The sequence below is a fragment of the Spermophilus citellus genome (genome assembly GCF_964194105.1).
Source record: "Spermophilus citellus genome assembly, chromosome: 3".
Classification (NCBI taxonomy): Eukaryota; Metazoa; Chordata; class Mammalia; order Rodentia; family Sciuridae; genus Spermophilus; species Spermophilus citellus.
Window position 1 is genome coordinate 190204733 of NC_138184.1, and position 18148 is coordinate 190222880.

Consider the following 18148-nt stretch of genomic DNA (forward strand, 5'->3'; position numbering starts at 1 on the left):
TACTGAAATACTTATAAGACATATTACAGACTAAATGAAATAAAACTGTTTTTTAACTTTGTGCTATTAAGTAGGCTTCTTTAGTTCAATTATTGTTTCTATCTGGTATTTATGCATTACCATATAAAAAATTCAGTCAGGCTAGTTAGTTGCATTTTGCAGACAAAACTGCAAAATATTATATCATTGAAGTTATTTTGCTTTTAAATGAAATGTACTCAAAACAGCTGGTTTGGGCAGTTTTATCTTACAACACACACACATACAAGTCAAATAAATACTTAAAATCTATGCTAAACATTGCCACAGAACATAAAATTGCATTTTTTCATATTTTTAATTATTATATTAAATATAACAGCAAACCATAGTATCTTAAATATTTCTTTAAATCATACATATATTTGTACACTCTTTATAGTATATTAAAATATACACAGCCCATAAACAAACATTTTAAAATAACAGATTAGAATGATAATTTCTTAATAGATGTGCTTTACAAGCGTTTTCTTAAAAACTTCACAGGGAATATACATTAACTGAGGATTGCATTAAAGTGCAGATCATAATATAGTAGGTCCATGGTGGGGCCTGGCATTCTGCATTTCTAATAAATTCTCTGGAGGTTTAGGGTAGTTCACAGAACACACTTTGTACAGAGAGGCTCAGGAAAAATGTTTCCTAATCTTTACTAATCATGAATCTCCTGGAGCACTTGAAGAAATACAGATTTTCTGACCTTTTCACTAAAAACAATGAATCTAAGTTTCAGGTGAGTTTCAGAAAAATATGGCCCAGATGGGTATCAAAGTTTGGGAAACACTGATTTAAAGACTGGCAAATTGAAAACAAACAAAACCAAACAAACCCCCCCAACTCTGTCCATTTTAAAAAAATATACATATATATATTTAGTTGTAGATGGACACAGTACCTTTATTATATTTATTTATTTTTATGTGATGTTGAGGATTAAACCCAGTGCCTCACATGTGCTAGGCAAGCACTGTACCACTAATCTACAACCTCAGTCTTTCTGTCCATTTTTCATGTCTTACTATTATTAAAATTCTTCATGTACTTGAAATTTTTTTCTCAGTCAGTAAGCAAAAAAAAAAAAAAGATAATACATGGGAAAAACAAACAAAATTTGATCATGGCTTTACCTTTATGTCTTCACTCAAAATTGTACTTCCCTCTTGGTTCTATACACAGATATGTAGATTATACATTATGAATGACAAAAGAAAAAATTCCACATAAACAAAATAAAAGACTACTTTTTTTAAAAAAAGGACCATGAGCCAGACACTGCTAGAAATATTTATGTGCATTTCTCATTATGTGGAAGTGAAAAAAAAGATCATTTCCCCACTTCCACCACTACCACCACACCAAAGAATCATACTCTAGCAAAGAAAATAGAAAAAGACAGAGTAGCTTTTCACATCATGCAGATTTTATGGTAGCAAGATAAAAATATTTAGCCAGGACATGATTTGGTGAATTCCACCATCTTGAATAGCTGAGACAAAGAAAGCAAAAAGCTCAGAGGTGAAATGGGACTGGACATATTTAAGGAGAGTGAACCGTTGATTATTTTTGAGAGTTGGTTAAAATTATGGGGTTGTGGCCTGGGGTTGTGGCTCAGCCACAGAGCACTTGCCTAGCATGTGTAGGCACTGGGTTCAATTCTCAGCACCACGAATCAATAAATAAATAAAGGTTCATTGATAACTGAAAATTTTTTTTTTTTAATTATGAGGTTACAAGAGGAAGAGATATTAGAAAATTTAGGGGAGATATTAGAAAAACTGCACAGACAAGAATGCCAAATTAGTGTTTAGACTGTGAAATAGAAGAAAAGATTTAATGAAATTAAAATGTTGGTTTAAGAACACAAGGAAATATAAAGAGAGAGAAAATATAGTCAGTTTTGATCAGAACTTCTTAAAATCATCGTATTTTTGAGAGCATGGAGCATTGTCTAGTAGTTGTCAAATCCGTGTGTGTGTGTGTGTGTGTGTGTGTGTGTGTGTGTAATTGTGGGAGCTGAGAAATCCCTAGCTGACAGAAGGTAAAGGTAGCAAAATCAAGGTGTTCCAGAAAACGAGGATCATTCAAATGTTCAAGCATTATCCTACTGTAGTGGGATCTTTCTTTTAAATGATGTTTGTGGAAGAGTAAAACACAGTCCACAGTCAGAGGAATTCACCTGTGATAACAGGTGAAGTGATATGAAGAAGACATCTTTGGTGCCAGAGAGCTCTGAGTTTGTATCTTGGCTCAATCTATTACTGAAATGTGACCCTAGAGAGGTTATTTTATTTTTTTGTTGTTTACTCAAGAGCAAAATTAGGTGTAAACAAATGTAGTAAACATTACTATAAATGACTGCTATACCTCAGAGCCAGCATCTGTCAAGGTAACTATATTTTGACTTTTGTCTCACAAAACCTGATTTATTTGATGTTTTGACCAAAACCCTAGCAAAGGGCAAAACTGAAAAACAATTCCACTCAGCTTTGAAAAATTCAACCAATTTTCTTAGGAAGTAGATGGGAAAGAAGGAAAAGGAGCAACATTCTGCCAAGAATGTTAAATGAATTATTTTTCAGTAAAAATTATGTAATAACTAATTGCTCAGAATTCACAGAAGTTATGTAGAGTAATATATACATTAGCATATTTTAATTAACGTATTCGGAGGGTGTTATGTAAATCACCAGTTTCCAAAATTCTACTATTTATGGCTCACTTTGCAAAACAGAAATATTATCTTCTCTGAGCAGGAAAGTATTTTTCTAAGAGGCATCATTTACTGTTTTCAGCCACCAAATTAGAGTAAATATATACTTTGAGGCCATTCCCTGAGAAAGGTTGACTAGTGCAGATTTACAGGTCAGAAAGTTTAGAATAAAGCCCAGCAGTTGGCTCTTGGCAATAACCTGGACACAATACAATTAAAACTTGTACTGGAATGGTTGGAAAGATAGATATGATGCATGTACCAACAGAGTAAATTAAATCCCACTATTATGTATAATTGTAATGTACCAATAAAAATATTTTTAAAAATCCTAATAGGTTTTATATGTATATGCATTATGTGTAAATAGACAAGTTCATTACAAAATATATGTGAAAATTAAAAAAGAAAAAAGATAGGAGTCGGGAGTGAGGTCCAGAAATGACTTACACAGAGTGATAAAGGAAGGCTTCTCCACTGTGGACTCCAAAACTAATGTTTCCATTTGTCTTTATATCTTTTGTTGTTCATTATTTTAAACATTACTTCCAATTTTATGAGGAGAAAGAAGAGAATGATTGTCATATCTTTGTATTCCTATTGTATGGTACTAAATATAGTATGTCTGAGGGTAGTTTTGTTGGTTGGTTTATGGGGTTGCTCTTAAAATTTAAAACTGACAATACAAAGAAAGAAAGACTATCATAATATTTCTCCATACATTTCACTTCTGTTACATGTTCTGCTTTCACTAAAAGGTTTTTATAAAAAGTGAAAACTTTTATTAATTACCAAAAATTAACCAATTACTTAAAAAGTTTAAACTCCTAATGTATCTGAACGTTTCATAAAATAATTGATGTTCTCAGACTTACACTGATCCCTCTTAACTGTGTGAGGGAAAGGAAAGAACATGCGATAGTGTTATTAGACTTGTGATTGTGTTATTAGACTCTCTTTGTGAGAAAGTAGTTGCTAAGTTTGAACTCTGTATAGTTGTTCTTTTAACTAATAACATCATCAAGTATAACAAACATGGAGAGAATAATGATGTCACATCTAGAACATTTTAGCAATGATAAGCACACTCTCCTCTTCTTTCATAGAATAGCTTATCATAGAATTTGAAATTCCTAAAATCTGATATAAAGTTCAAAATTGAATATCATGTCACTAGAGGGAAGAGAAGTAGTCACAGGTATGCAAAGAATCAGTAAATAATGCAATGTAAGTGATGCAAATCATTAGTAAATAATATAAAGAGGAAGAGCTCCATCTGTGCCCTTGAGGCCATCACTCTATTCTTTCCTCATTCTGATCTTCTTTCAACTCTTTCTTCTTTTTCCTGTTGCATTTTAATCTTTTCATTTTCATTGTTGCCCCCTCCCTACACTTTCTTCAGTTTTGTTTCCCTATCTGGCCGCAATCCCATTATCTTCCCCTTTTTCAGAATTTCCCCCCAAAAGACTAGTGTATACTACTCAATATTTCTATAGAAACCCTCTCAGTAACCATTTAAGCCTATGCCACAAGGTAAATTCTGATGAAAATAACGTTGCCCAACCTATCTTCTACAGTCTTAAGGACACACTGTGGTCTGCGAAGATGCCAAACATTCTTAGCTTTTAAATAATCTCCTCCAGAGTGAATGTCAAGATATAGAAGGAAGACAGAGATAAATAAGGCCTGGGACAAAGTGTTTCTTTGGGGAGTGAAAATAATCTCTGATACTATTGTGGTGGATGCATGTAATTTGGCTTTTGTTCAAAGCCATATAACACACAACACCAAAGTGAACCTTAATGTACACTATGGACTGTGGGTTGCGACAATAGCTTAGCATGGTTTAACAGTGGCAATAAATGCACCACTCTGCTGGTGGGAATGTTGATGATGGGAGAGGTTACTGGAAAGGGGCTGCATGGGAAATCCCTGAATCTTTGTCTCAAGTTGGCTGTGAACCTAAAAATGATTTGGGGGGTGGGGAAAAATAAGGCTTAATTAAAATAATAGAAGATATTTGCAACCACACATGTGTGCCTGTTCTATTGTTCTTTGAGTGCTGGCTCCTGCTTCTCTACTGTCCCTATAGAGTGCATATTCTTTACTGGTTGTTTCTTCCCTTACACAATGACTTGTCTTTTGACTTCTTTGTGCTATCTTCCTCTTCATGATTTCCTTTAAAATTATGTAACTGTAGTCTCCTGAGCATGATATGACTAACAAAAATGCATAATCTCCAACTCAACTCTGAACAGATATTTCACTGTTCAAACAAAACCTTCAGCTTCCTACTGCCACAATCAAACCTCCTATTCTTTCTTAAGTTATAAAGATAACACCTGGATCCCAATCAGCCAAGTACAAACAACCAGGTATACCATTCCAGAAATTTTAATGTCTTTTGTTTCTTTCTTAACTCTGTCTTTTTACCTTCTTACCCTATTCATCTCAGGGTTAAGATAACCATTATTGCTTTTTTTTTTTTTTTTTTTTTTTTTTTTTTTTTTTGGACAACATTCTCTAATCTGGACACATAGACTCCAATATCTTTTCTCATTCAAATCATTTCTTACTATACCCCAAAATATCTTTAAATAGTATGGTCTGGTTATGTTACATCTACTTCTTTGTTTGAAATTTTATAGAATATTTAAGGTCCTTAAAAAAGCATTTAAAAGTTTAAATTTTGGTATTTTATATAGAGATATTATGTATACCAATATTTCTTTGTAAAATGTCATCTCAAATAATCCCCTCCCATCTACTTATCTCCCAGTCCTTAATACAAGGATTAAATCTGCATTTATAGTTTACATAGATTTTTTTAGTCTTAAATTACGTATTTTTCATAGTTACAGTCTAAATTTCTCAAATGCAGGATGTTAATTATAATTTTACTGAAAAGTTTGCTTAGTCTTGCAAGTTAAACATAGTAGATGTTCAATAAAAATGAGTTAAGTGGTATTGAGTATCAGGGCCTATATTTTAAAAATGTGAATTGAATAAGTATACACATGCAAAACCCAAAGGGGTTAATCAGTATGAATTGCATTGGTGAAAACTGGTCTTGTGGGACAGTAGTTGAACTGTGCCTTGCATCACTTGTGGCTACAGAGAGATTTTAAAAGATGCAGTACTGTAGGTTCAAAGCAATAGATAAGTCAGGGTCCAATTTTTGTTTCTGAAATAATAGTAGAAAGGCTGGGAAAATAACAAAAACCAAGTTTTTTTTTTTTTTTTTTTTTATTGGAAGAGGCAGCAATGATTGAAAGGCTTAAACTGTTCAAGATTTATCTTGCAGAACTTGAGCAACCATTAAAGACTATACTCTTTAAGAGAAAGAGGAACAAAATGAGCCATCTATTCTGTGATGGTATCAATAACAAAACTGTAGGTGCTCATTAACAATGATAGAACTAATCATTCCAGATATTTTTAGGATTTATCTAGAACCACAATTTCTCAATAGAATTTCTAATCCTTGTATTCATTTCTAAAGTAGTCAATTCATAACATACAATACAGGATAAAATTTGCATGCTATGGACTAACCCCTAACACTAACCCTAACCCTAACCCTTCTTAGTGTTTGTATGGTTAATCCAAAAATCCATCCTGGGTTTCACATACTGTTTCATATTTCAGTATCAGACTTAAAAGTATTGCCTTACTTCATTTTCTTTTTAATGATCATTTCTATTTAATGATCAGTAGACCCACTAATAACTTATCCTCAATTTATAAGACCTAATGTTTATGTGATGGATAGTAAGCAGGCACCCTGAAAAGCTAGGGAATGAGAATTCCTCAGGTTCCTCCCCACCCTTTAAAAAACAACTGAATTTTTTTTTGACTATGTGATCTAAATAAAAGGAAGATTATTCTAAAGGATTAAGATTTGAACCAGAAGGCTAAATATGGAATTGTTAGATAACTTTAAAAAAATAAGTCGATTTTTTTTGTCCCTATGTGTAGTCCTAATAGAAGAATTTAAGCAGTAAATCAAGTCTAGAACTTCACACTTCACCCAAAAACATTTCTGAAGAAATTATGCAAGATCCTTGAATTTTCTTTCTTTTAACCTCACCCTCTAAAGCCATCTCATTGATCTGATTGACAAGTATTCTTGTCAAAACCAGATGTAGTTCAGTGGTCTCTGTGGTAGTTTCCTAAGTCATCAGGGAATCTCTCTAGTTTTCAAATTCATTTCTTAGCTAAAAGTAGTTAGCAATGTTTGGAAGAACTGAGCAAGTTCCTTATTTGAAACATATATTAAGCTAAAATTAAAGATACAACCTGAAAAAAGTAATGTAAGTGAACTATGTGTCAAGACTAAAGAATTGTTATTTCATCAATAACTGCCATTGAACTTCTTAAATAATGGAGCCATGTAGAGGAAGTCAGTTCAATTCCTTAACATTGCCTTCTCAATCGTAAAATAAAGGACTTGCGTTAGATGAAAAATATGACCCATTAGCTTCACAATCCCATCAGTCCACAAAAGATGACAATGTATGTTCATTATATATTTTCTCCTCTTTACTTTGCAAATGCAGTAAAAAAGGTAGACCTGCCAAAAAATCACACTATATATGTATTTTAGCCTCAATATATGGGAGTAAAAGAGATGTACTACCTATAGGTAAAAAGAATTTAGAAGAGCCGAGAGCTGTGGCACACACCTGTAATCCCAATAGCTCAAGAGGCTGAGGCAGGAGGATTGCAAGTTCAGAGCCAGTCTCAGCAAAAGCGAGGTGCTAAGCAACTCAGTGACATCCTGTCTCTAAATAAAATACAAACATAAGGCTGGAGATGTGACTCAGTGGGTTACTGCCTCTGAGTTCAATCCCTGGTACCCACCTCCCCCAAAAAAATTATTTAGAAGAAATAGGGATAAAACAAAAGTACAATTACCATACAGATTTATTTCCTTTATTTTAATTTTATATTAAGTATGCAACAGAAAATATTTGTATATGGTGGTCTAGAAAATTTAAATCCCTAAACCTTTAAGTTTGTCAAATTCTGATAACAGGAAATTGGCAACACTTACTCTCTCTACCATGTGTGAATTTATGAATTATGGTAATGAAATAAGAATCTATCTCTGAGATGTCTACTTGATGCCTCCCCTTTACTGTAACCTCTTCTGATGTTTTGTTTCTCTCATTATTTTATTGTCTGTTTTAAGTCAGACTAAATATTTTACAGATAAATTATAAATTAAAATTAAGCCTAAGATTAGGATTATTATAGTGTTACTCTTAAAATGTTAAATATATAAGTTCTATGTTCTGGAGTGTGATGTTATAACCAGTACTCTGGATTTGAAGGGTAGATTACTTCTGCCAATGTGGTAAAATATCTCCTGGAATCTTTCTCAAGAGAGAACAGGAGGTGTCTATGGAATGGAAACCAGGACTTCACACAAAGAAGCTAGCAACATGTTTGTGAGAGCCTGGGCATTTTAAAACTGTTCTTTGATGCTAAATATGAAAAAAAAGTTCTAACTTGAAATCCTTAACTTGGCACAATATTTTATTCATTATCTAATCAATAGTGTGAATCTCTTTGCATAGTTCATTATTGCTATGATGAGGAATGTGAGTAATTTAAAGTAAACCACTGTAACTTCTTTTAAGTTCTATGATGATTATCGTGTAACAGAATTTTGGTATTAGTAAGCTTTGCAAACTCCATCAACTAATGATTTTAAATACAACACGAAGTTCCAGGTTTAAGTTTTTATGTCAATGAAATCATGTGCTGCTTAAACTAACATTCTATATACTGAAATTATATGAAACATCCAGTTGTTGAGAAATATTTACTGGTTACATTAACTGTGCCAGTAATAAAAATATGATTTCATAATTTGTTAATCCTGTGCATTATAAGCAATTCATTTGCTTAATGAAAATTATGAATGCAAAAATTTAACTTTAATAAAATAAGCAGAAATGAATTGCAAATGGGCTTAATAACAATGCATGCACATTGTTTTATACAAGTGATTATTTAGATAAGTGTATGTATGTATACTTGCATGTGTGCATGCCAAAGTCATTATAAACTAAGATGACTTGTTTTCTGCTCCTTTGGGTTATTAGTATACTAAAATAAGACAATATGGAAATACACAAGTGACAAAAATATAAATAATAAATACAGAATATACATTTTCTTAAATGATGTTTAGAAATATGTAAGAATTATAGAGTGAACTATTAGAAGTTAATGCAAATTATATATCATATGTGTAGAGACTACCAATAATAATAGCTCATTACAAATAGCTTTAAAATGTGAAAGGAAAAATACAGTCTGTCCTAATAGGCACCATAAATTCACATTATTGCTACAGACATATTCAAGTGTGTGTATCAATTTATTTGATGAAAAATATATTAACAACAACAAAACCAGATAACTAAATAAATAATCCTTTCATCAGTCCCTGATTTCTGCCATACTAATGCTTTGGTGAATCATCAAGGGGAGTAAATTATTCATTATAAATTTCAAAGAGCAGTTTCCATTGAAAAAGCTCTGCTATCAGTCCTTCTTGGAGTCAACATCAAGAGAATTCATGGCAATCTCAAATATTGCAATAAAATAGAAGGTGAGAGGTAATCACTCAGGAGAGGTCTCTAGAATGAACTGAGCTCAGGGAGTTACATCCCAGATGACTGAGGTATGTAAGGATAATTACTAATATCTTGAATTATACCAAGAAAGAGAAAGATTAATCAGGAAGTTGCATACAAATGTCAGACAAGCTTTTAAAAACAGAAACATTTATTCTGTTTCAGATGAAGCATCTGGAAGGTTTTTATAGTAGCCCTAAACATGGTCACTATACTATATGTTTAGAATATTAATAAAATCAACAAAAATGTGTTTGAAATATTTTATAATCTTAAGATTTATTTCTTACTGAAGAACCATAGTATCAATGCCATCATAAAAATCAATAAACATCACTCAAAAATAAACATGATGGAATAACAAATCTAATTTATACTGCTTCCTAATAAAATCTAGTTTATACTACATACCTTAATAATAATGAAATTGTGTCCATCAAGTTAGATGAGACTATTAATACTAGTAAGTAATAATCTGTTTCAACTTCTATCTATTTATTGCTAGTAAGTAATAATCTATGTCAACTTCTCATTATCCCCTGCCGATGCATTTGTAATAGAGGAAGGAAAAAAAAAAAAAAAAACAGTTGTATTTGGCATTACCACCCAAAGTTCCAATGGAGCGTATCTTCCTGTACCTTAGCTGATACCAAAAACCAAGAGTATAGTCTTTTTTCCTATCATGTCTTAGCCACAGTTCCTCTGGCTAGGAGGCTATCATTTAAGTATGGTTAGGCAGGTTTCTGATTCTTCCACTTAGCCATCTTTCATTTGAAAAGTCACAAACATTTGAACAACAATGATTTTTGTGAGTAAGTCACAGTTCAACTCAAATTAATGAATATAAAGTATTTTCTCCCAGTGGGAAACACTGCCATCTGTCTTAGCCATGACCTACAGTACAATACCCACTGCCTCCTTTAGTGTTAACAATAAATACATATCTTATTTCAAATAGAATTGCCAAGCCAGAGTATATTGGTGCTACCATAGACTCAACATCTATTGCACACTTAATGACATGTTAGTCATCAGGCTAAGAATTTTTCAGGGTTATTAAATTTAACCCCATTGCCACCCTATAGGTAAATACTATTATTGTTCTAATCTTACTGATGAGGGTATGACGACAAGTAATTTGCACAATATTCAATCCAGTAACTCTAGAACCCATAGGATAGATTATTAGGTGCAGAACAGAATTTAAGTAAAGCCAGAACAATGTATTTGAAACACACACAAAAAATAGCTTCTTAAATCATCACGATCCCCAATCAGAAGAAACATCCAGGAGGCAATCACAACAGAGTCAAGACTGGTAGGGAAAGATCAAATATGAACACTGAAACTTAATTTGAATAGGACATACACCCACTTACTGAACCAAAGCCAATCAAGTTTAAAGGTGTAACATATTTTGTTCATCAGAAGATTCATCTGGTCCAATGCTAAAGGATTTAAAAATAAGACTCTAAGGAAAAAAAAAAAAAAAACCTAAGCAGTCAACATAATTGCCTTAGCACTTAGTGCTAACAGGAAGACTGCTAAGTAAAACAGTATTTATTTAGGTGTAAGAAACGGTAGGCAAGACTAACAATAAGATTATCTGCAGCTAGGTGTTAATAAATCGCTTGGGCAGATGAGGTGTCAACAGGGTCTAGTTATACAGTGGTGAGTTTACTTGGATTATTAGTGTAGTATGGAAGCCAAAGACCATGAAATTCAGGATATTGACCATAAGCCATTCATAAAGATATTAGATACACCAAAAATATCCATCAAAAAGGAATGTCTTATGTCCTAACATGAAAGTTAGAAAGAAAAGAAAAACAAGCCCTGCACAGCAGCATATGCCTATAATCCCAGCTACTCAAGAGGCTGAGGAAGAAGGATTTTGAGTTCAAAGTTAGCCTCAGAAACTTAGGGAGGCCCTAAGTAACTTATCGAGACTCTGTCTCAAAATAAATGGGGATAAGGATGTGTGTGGTTCAGTGATTGAGTGCTCCTGGGTTTAATCCCTGGCACCAAAAATAAATGAATAAATAAATAAATGAAAACAAAAAGTCAAATAAGTGAAGATATTTTTCAGATTAGTTTTACAATAAACACCATTTGAAAAGACAGAATGTGAAAAACAAGCATTGGAAAGTAATCACCCACAAAGAAATTCTCTTACTCTCAATTTCTTGTCACTTAAAGCTAGAAAGTAATGATCTTTCTGAAGAAACCCAAATTGTCAGAAGGATATAATATGTTTGTCTTATAATATTAAAATACAACCAATGGATCCCAAATATTTAAATACAACAGGTAGACAAAACTTATGATTACAATTTTCTGGTAGAGGTGATATAAGTGTACTCAGCCGCTGCCTACTACTGCAATGAATTGGTACAGACACAGTAAATAGAACGCATTAGTGGGTACAGAAAATACCACTATTGTTCAGCACTATAATGCTAGAAAGGTACAGTATTCAAAGGACAGCTAATATCTGATGGTTATTAATAAACCAAGCAGCCAGAAAAAAATGTCCCTATGAAATATATTTGTATTGCATATTTGGTTAGTCATGTGATATAGTTAATGCATGCAAGAGGATGATGCGATGGAAATCTGTGGACATCCACTTAATTTCAAATATGTACTGTTTGCTTATTTAAGGTAATTTGGTATTGTGGCTTCCCCTCCCTTGCAATTTATGGTACTTTATTTCAGGTTTCATAATAAACTAAATGGATTGTTATTTTTTTACGTGAAGTAGGGGCAGGGGAGAGCAAAAAATAATTTAATCTGCCTATTGAAACACATGCCTGAAAATGTCAGCATTTTATTTGTGAAAGTTGAAGAACCACAGAAATTATATATGTGATGTTAAATTGATAAGGCCCAATAAAAATTGGAGAATTGCAATTCAAAATTTAATAAAAATGTTAGTCACATAGATGATAAAGGACAGTAGCTGGCTTCAGGTTCTCCTCTTCTATCCTTCCACACTTTTTTCCCTCTTAGTCCAACAGAAACCCTATGGTGCTCTAGATTTAGTAGAGTACCACTCCAGGATATTGATACTTTTAAAATTTAATGAATATTAAAAGAGAGCCATGCCCATCACATAGGAATTGTCAACTATGAATAATAGATAGTGTTTGTTTTAGTTTGCTTCTTGATTTTAAATCCCATTATATAGCTGTTTGAGCCTGCAGAAAGTTTATAACTAATGCAATCAATAAAGGAAAATAAGCATCTACTTAATAATATTCAAGTAATGTTTCCCTTGAGTTGTAAAGCTGAGAAGTCACTTGATGACAAATGTGAAGCACTGAGTTCAGCACCCTGCAAAGACAGTGAGCACCTAGTGCGCTGCTCTGCCATGTTCTTCCTCCCTCATTGGCCACAAGAACCATCATTAGCCCATCTAGAACTTTTTCTATCTGAGAGACTAAATGTGGTCACAGACACATGGAACACCTCACACTCTATTCAACACAGCACTCAAGGCAGCCAAGAACGACGTGGATACCTTTGGGTAGACTAAAACACCAGGGATCATGAACTGGGCTACAAATGCAGCCCTTCCCTTGAGGAGTTACTTATATGGTCCCTGGTAAACTACTTCCTTTCTCCATATCACGTTTTTATTCTGAAACTATGTCAGTGAAAACATAAAGATCTGATGACATAGATTTCTTTTTTTTTTCAACATAACTTTTTTAAAAGGTAGAAATAGTTTTAAATAAAGAACAAACACTATTAGTAGTTAAGCCAGCTCACACTCTGGTTTAATAAAAACAAATTTTCCATTGGAATTCTTTTAGGAAAACTGTTACCAATTAGGAGTACTATCCCATTTTTAATGTACTATTTTTTAAAGTGTGTTTTTTGATTAATCTTCTTTATTAAGTTTAAGTATATAATTATGTTTGAAGTATCTTAAATTTATCTTCCTTTAAACTAAAGAATACTTAGAAATTTAGATTGTTTTAGCTTTTCACATAAATTTAGTTACATCAATTTAACAAAACTCATCACAATTTTTTTTATTTTTGCCATTGTTTTCAAATATTATTACAAAGAAAGCTCAGGAGGGCTAAACACTTGAGGATTAAAATGAGTAAGACCCCAAACCAGATGATTTCAGATCATAACATAACTGCCATATACAAAATTTACTACCAATTCTCTACACTCACTGTTGTTTTAAAAGTTTCATATTTTCCACAAGTAGTTACATGCCACATCAATCTGATACTACTTTTAATGAAGAAATATCTTTTTTGGAATTATGGAATTAGATATTTCTTTCCATTTCTGAAGAACACTTGTTTAGAAGACTCAATTGTTTCCTATTCTATCAATTACAATTAAGAAACATTATGCATAGGGTAGTAAAATATAAATTTTGAAAGAGTAAATTCAGGAGTCCTCTATTTTCTTGAAGCAAAATAAGTACATCAACTCATATGAAAATAATTAAAAATTCTATATGTTAATATATATGAGTATATATATTTAGAGATTTCTTGTGAATATAGGCAGTATTCATGACAAATAGAAGCCTGAAGTTGCTCTATTTAAAAATTCTTGAATGAACACTTTAGGATTATTGTTCATTTCCAAGGCTAACAGGTATATAAATTGGGTCACAAAAGCAATTTTCATCAAATATTATAGTTCAAAGAGACAAGATTCATTCTAGTGGCAGAACACACACACACACACACACACACACACACACACACACACTGGCATATGTATATGCAACTTGCAGAGTAAGGAACAACAACTCTTTCTTAAAATATCTACTGGATCAATTATAATCTGTACTCATTTATTTTATGCATCTCAGTACTTTCATCAAATTATTCTTAAAAGTTCAAGAAAAGTGTGTCAGTGCTACAGACTTTATATAATTAAGGTGAACTTTAATGTCATCAACTCACAGAAACTGTGAAGTGTATATTTGATGAAACATAATTGAAATTAGAACACAAGAAGTAACAGAAAACCAATTAATTACATCTGTATCTTAACATTAGCCATCTCTTGATTATATATGCACCCATAGAAGGGACTGACTATAGAAAATCAGAGATTATGTTTAATGGGATTGGGTCCATGGCCTTGTGTTGAATAGCTGAATTTCTAGTTGCCCAATATAACTTACTGCAAATGTGTTGTGAGGATGCCCATCACCAGAAGAGTGGCCACAGACACATAATTTTGTTTCTGGAAGCAATTCCTAGATTAAACAAAGAGAATCAGGAGTTGGCTTCTTAATTTTTTTTTTAAATTTTCAGTCTTAAGGCTTATGCTAATAATGTACATTATCATTTTTAAAAATCATTTTTGGGAATTATTCTCATGGTAGATCAACATAAGAAAGACTAGCCCATCTTTTCCTCACAGTTAATACTAGCACAGATTTTAAAAATAGAAATCATTTGACAATGTGAAGTTTACTAGTTGAATCATAATGAATTAACCAAGGACCCCCAAATTCACTGATTATCTATTGTGATGATGCTTTAGAAAACTCAGTTCCCACTTCTAAATTGAAATTATAGCCAATACTCATAAATACTCCTATAGATTTAAATGGCACTGTGATTTTAGAGTATGGGATGCTATTTGTTATTAAAACTTAATTATCTCCATATAATTTTGAAAAAGCTATCCTCTGACTTTTAGTCAATTATAACCAATACCAATGAATGCAAACCTCCCTTGCCATGAAATTTGAGAACAATCCCAATAATTTCTTTGAGTGAATTATCTGGGCTTTGCATTATTGTATCACAATTTTTGCCATTTAAATAGACTTAAGACTATAGAGCTCTACTCCATAATATCTGTTAAAACCTGTTGAATTTTGCCATTTGCATTGAGAACTACTCTATATACTCAAATGTATAGTTTGCATTTTTATCTGTAAAAGAAAAGTGATTATTTATTGATAAATGACATGGAATGTCATTTTTTACCTAAGTAGCATTAGACATTTCAAAGATTTTGTCTGAAGGGCAAAAGGATTACACTGCATTTGAATAGATCATGTGACAACACATCCTTAGACTTCATGTATGATATGAAAGGATGATCCCCATTCACAAGATACACAAGGGAAATTATAACTATACCAGAAAAGAAGAAAAGCAAGGGGGGACGTGGTACGGGTGTCAGGGAGTATTTGTAGTGGTTTGATACATGTAAATATTACATCTTATAAATAATTCTTTTCAAATACATCTCTGAAGTTCAGGGGCTCTGTTTAAGAAACTGATTGTATATGCTTTACATGAATATATGCCGTTTTCTTCAAGATAAGAGCAACATTAATTCAGACAGGAAAAATGGCTTCCAAAATATCCCCTTCCTTCTCTTTCTTGTGAAGAAGTATGTCACCTGATGCTGGCAGATAGGGACTGGGGGGAAATGTTCAAGTTATATTTTACTGTCAGAATCCAACAAACACATTTTCATCTAAATTATTTTGTCAACAGCCTTGTAGTACCCTTGCTAACCTTATTTGGCACCAGTGCATAATTAGATACACAGGGGTGTGACTCCAATTGAAGGTGTTGGCATTGTAGCACTCTGTGAAAATATTAACTATGAGGTTAACTCCAATTTTCTCTTCTTTAATTAAATGCACATGGTACTAATGAGGTAACCTACTGTTCCTTGATAGCACTAATTAGCTAAGAGGAGAGTACACTCTCACACTGCAATTTAAACCTAAAAATAAGGTTGAAATATGCTAATTGCAGGCAATTTAAAACAGTACAAGTTGAAGAACTAGTCATAATAAGAGAAACTGACTGCTTTACAGCTAGGCAGCTGTAACTTTGGTTAAAATCAAAACAAGCTACACAAATTTTGGACTGCTATTTAACAAGGTCATAAGCATCCTCAGAAATGAAATGTTACTCCATGCCACACAATAAACAGAAACAACAACAACAACAACATGCCTCGGATTGACACTCATCAACATAAAACCCCAAAATAGGTGACTGTCACAGGAAAAAAAGCCACTCACACTATTTATAATGGATGTTGAAAATTAAGTTCTATAAAATAAGCAACATCACTCTAAACTCTTTTAAGAGCATCCAAATTAAAAACAATATTATAATCTGTGTCTCAGAAATGAAAACGTGTTGAGATACTGATATTTGCCTTTGTAATAGGTGAGAAGGGAAGATACAGGGAGAGTCAGTCTCACCCCTTGAGTAGTACATGACCAGATTTCAAGATAACGTACGATGATAAAGATACACAAAACATATGATAAAATTAGAGGATATAATTACCATTTAAAGGATATAGGTGCCAAAGTACCAGAAGGATTTCATTATAGTCAGGAGGTTTTTCTCTAGCTTTCTTCTACAGTTTTGGAGCTCTGGAATAGAATAGCCTAAGGCTTCACTGTGAGAGAGAACGCTCCCTATTCTTAGCTCAAATGACTCAGAAACATAATTTCAGTAAATCTAAGTATAATCCAAACATATCTTCTTTAATTGTTTCCTCAAACATTTCCCAAATATAATTTTAACCGATGAACATGGTGATAACCATCACAAGAAGCAAGATTCTGAAGGACATTCTGAATCATCAAAAAAGAGATTATATTATGTTTTGATTGGTGCAAAGTATATTTTCATTATTTTTTGATTCTCCAAAACCCCGTGACAAGTCTTATTTTTATTAATCAGAAACTGTGATTAACCAAAACACTCATGCCAAATCATTCTTATTACTAGAAAGAGAAATAAAGCACATTAAAATAATATTGTCATTAATCTATCCTTAGGGACGAGAAACATAGACCTGCCCATACTGTGGGCACATGGTGACATTTTCCTGTCCTTATCATTTTGCATGAAAAATTATAGATACAACAGTTAAACAATCACAAGAGTTTAGCAATCAATAAAAACAAAGAGTAAAAAACCAAAATAGTGAAAAAGGAAGTTCAACTGAATCTTAAGTTTTCTGAAGAACAATAACTTAGAAGAAAAGCAGCACATTTGGAAGGCGAAGGCTTTTAAGTAATTCCCAGAGTTAGAAGTACGTGAAAATAAACTTTGCACAACCATTAGCCCGTCATAGTGTCTTGCCAACAGGTTTGGTTAAAAAAAAATTGTGCTTTGAAAAACCCACCCAGTTTCTTCTCATAACTGCCTAAATCTTTCTAAAACAGACAGAGACAGAATGTTGGCACAAGATGCTAATAAACCTCTGACCAACCAGCTTTAACAGACCCACGAAGCTGCAGGTTTGTAAAGGATCAGCAAGACGAATGAAGTCAGTCACTTAGAAATGAGTCTCCTGAAGGCAACCTGACATGGTCCAGCAAATCACAGGGAAACACAATGCAAATGGATGTTTTAAGTGTTTGCATCTGTTTCAAATAATCACCAAAGAACCTTTTAATAGTGAGAAGGCCAGGGCAATGTACTGAAATAGGCTTTCAACATTAACTTCAGAAGGAATCTATTTTTCAGTTAAAGATGGATCATTTTGATTTTCTGTTAAAACAATAAAGAGTAAGCCATGCAGTGTTGAAAATAAGAATATTGGCTCTGGAGACAGTCTGTCGGGGTTCAGTTCTTGACTCAATGCTTACTAGTGGTATGACCTTGACCAAGATATTAGCTTCTCTTGGCCAATCTCTTTACAAGGGGAATGACAAACAACACCATCACAGAATTATTAAATACACAGAACTGTAAAGTACTTG

The 18148-nt window shown here is 32.8% G+C and overlaps 1 protein-coding gene across 1 annotated transcript in view; it reads right to left on the bottom strand.

Moving 5' to 3' along the window:
* Positions 1–18148, bottom strand: part of FOXP2 (forkhead box P2) — a 561440-nt gene that overhangs the window by 103637 nt on the left and 439655 nt on the right. The window contains exon 7 of the mRNA XM_081286102.1: positions 14570–14644. Coding sequence (XP_081142228.1) covers positions 14570–14644 — 75 coding nt within the window. The remainder of the gene's footprint in view (positions 1–14569; positions 14645–18148) is intronic.